At 41.4% G+C, this 1,624-nt stretch overlaps 1 protein-coding gene across 1 annotated transcript in view; it reads right to left on the bottom strand.

Annotated features, from left to right (window-relative positions):
* The window catches only part of SLC39A6 (solute carrier family 39 member 6), a 23,554-nt gene that overhangs the window by 5,919 nt on the left and 16,011 nt on the right, over positions 1 to 1,624 (bottom strand). Inside the window, exon 7 of the mRNA XM_023510166.1 lies at positions 665 to 1,079. Within this exon, the coding sequence (XP_023365934.1) occupies positions 665 to 1,079 (415 nt within the window). The remainder of the gene's footprint in view (positions 1 to 664; positions 1,080 to 1,624) is intronic.

The raw sequence follows: 1,624 nt of genomic DNA, 5'->3' as shown, positions 1-1,624 counted from the left end.
GGCTGGGGATTCGAACCCGCCACCCTAGGTGTATGTGGCTGGTGCCTTAGCCGCCTGAGCCACAGGCGCCGAGCCAGCAAGTAAAAATAACTTTGAGTAGGTACAATTTTGGTAACGGGCTAGGTACGGTTCCTAGCATTTAATTGTATTTAACATTTATTGAGTACCTCATTGTCAGAATAGTAAAAGAAGAAATAACAATTTGAAGGCCAGAAGCAATGGCTTCTGCCTGTAATCCTAGCACTCTGGGAAGCTGAGGGCGGAAGAATGCTTGAGGACAGGAGTTTAAGGCCAGCTTGAGCAAGAGCAAGACCCCCTTTCTACCAAAAATGGAAAAAATTAGCTGGGTGTTGTAGTGTGGGTCTATAGTCCCAGCTACTCAGAAGGCTGAGGCAGGAAGATTACTTGAGCCCAGGAGTTTAAAGTTTGAGGTTGATATGAGCTATAATAATGCCACTACACTCTAGACTGGAGAACAGACCTAGACTCTATCTCAAAAAAAAAAAAAAAAAAAAAAAAAATATATATATATATATACATACACTCTGATACTCTTGGACACCAAAAATACCCTTATCTAAAGTAATTCTTTGTTAAAATATAACTGTGTTTAATACAACATTTTCAGGGTCAACTAATAAGAAACAAATATACAGATGTATACCAATTGCAAGGCCATCGCTGAAATTATGCAGGCCATCACCCATTATCACCATCCAGGCCAATGTGGCAATGCCAGCATCTTTCAACTCCTCCCGAGAGTAGCGCTGACTGTGACTGTGAGGGTGGTGGTTTTGGTGGTGGTGGTGATGGAGAATATGATGGTAATCATGATGGTGGTGGATGAGATCGTCTGACTGGCCGAGTGTGTCATGGAAATGTGAATGGCATTTATTCTTGCACCCTCGAGGTACATATTCATTGTAGACTTCTTGTGGATGAGCATGAGCTATCATAACTTCTTCTTCTTCCAAGACTGCTGGCTGCTGAGAATCAAAGTGGGAGGATTCTTGTAACTCTGCTCGTAAATACCCTTCAGGTCCTAGGGATAAACATAAAGGACATTGAGACAACGAAGCCTTCATCAGTGTGCATGAACACATTTCAAACATTCTCATTGACAAAATCAACAGAAGATGATAAAACATGGTAGCTCTTTCATTTCTGCAGAACTAAACATTAGAACATTTATTGACAAAAATTATCAATAGTCTGTAATGGATTTTAGAAAATGCCTATCTTTGGGCAGTGCCTGTGGCTCACAAGGGTAGGGCACCGGCCCCATATGCCAGAGGTAGTGGGTTCAAACCTAGGCCTGGCCAAAAAGAAAAGAAAAGAAAATGCCTATCTTCAAATATTAAGAATGAATCTTATTATTTATTGATTTAGAGACACGGTCTTGCTCTGTCACCTAGGCTGGAGTGCTGTGGCACAATCACAGCTCGCTGTAACCATGAACTCCTGGGCTCAAGCAATCCTCCTGCCTCAGCTTTCTGAGTCTCTGGGATTATAGGCATGAGTACTGTGCCTGGCTAAGAATGGATTTTACACATTAACCTTCAATAACTACCTCCCAGATTCAATCTCTAATTCTTCTGCCTCCTTGTATTTTTTTTTTTTTTTT

Source organism: Otolemur garnettii, unplaced genomic scaffold, assembly GCF_000181295.1.
Source record: "Otolemur garnettii isolate 467f Iridium unplaced genomic scaffold, OtoGar3 scaffold00012, whole genome shotgun sequence".
Classification (NCBI taxonomy): Eukaryota; Metazoa; Chordata; class Mammalia; order Primates; family Galagidae; genus Otolemur; species Otolemur garnettii.
The sequence above is the reverse complement of the archived record's forward strand: the minus strand, read 5'-3'. Positions and strand labels throughout refer to the sequence as shown.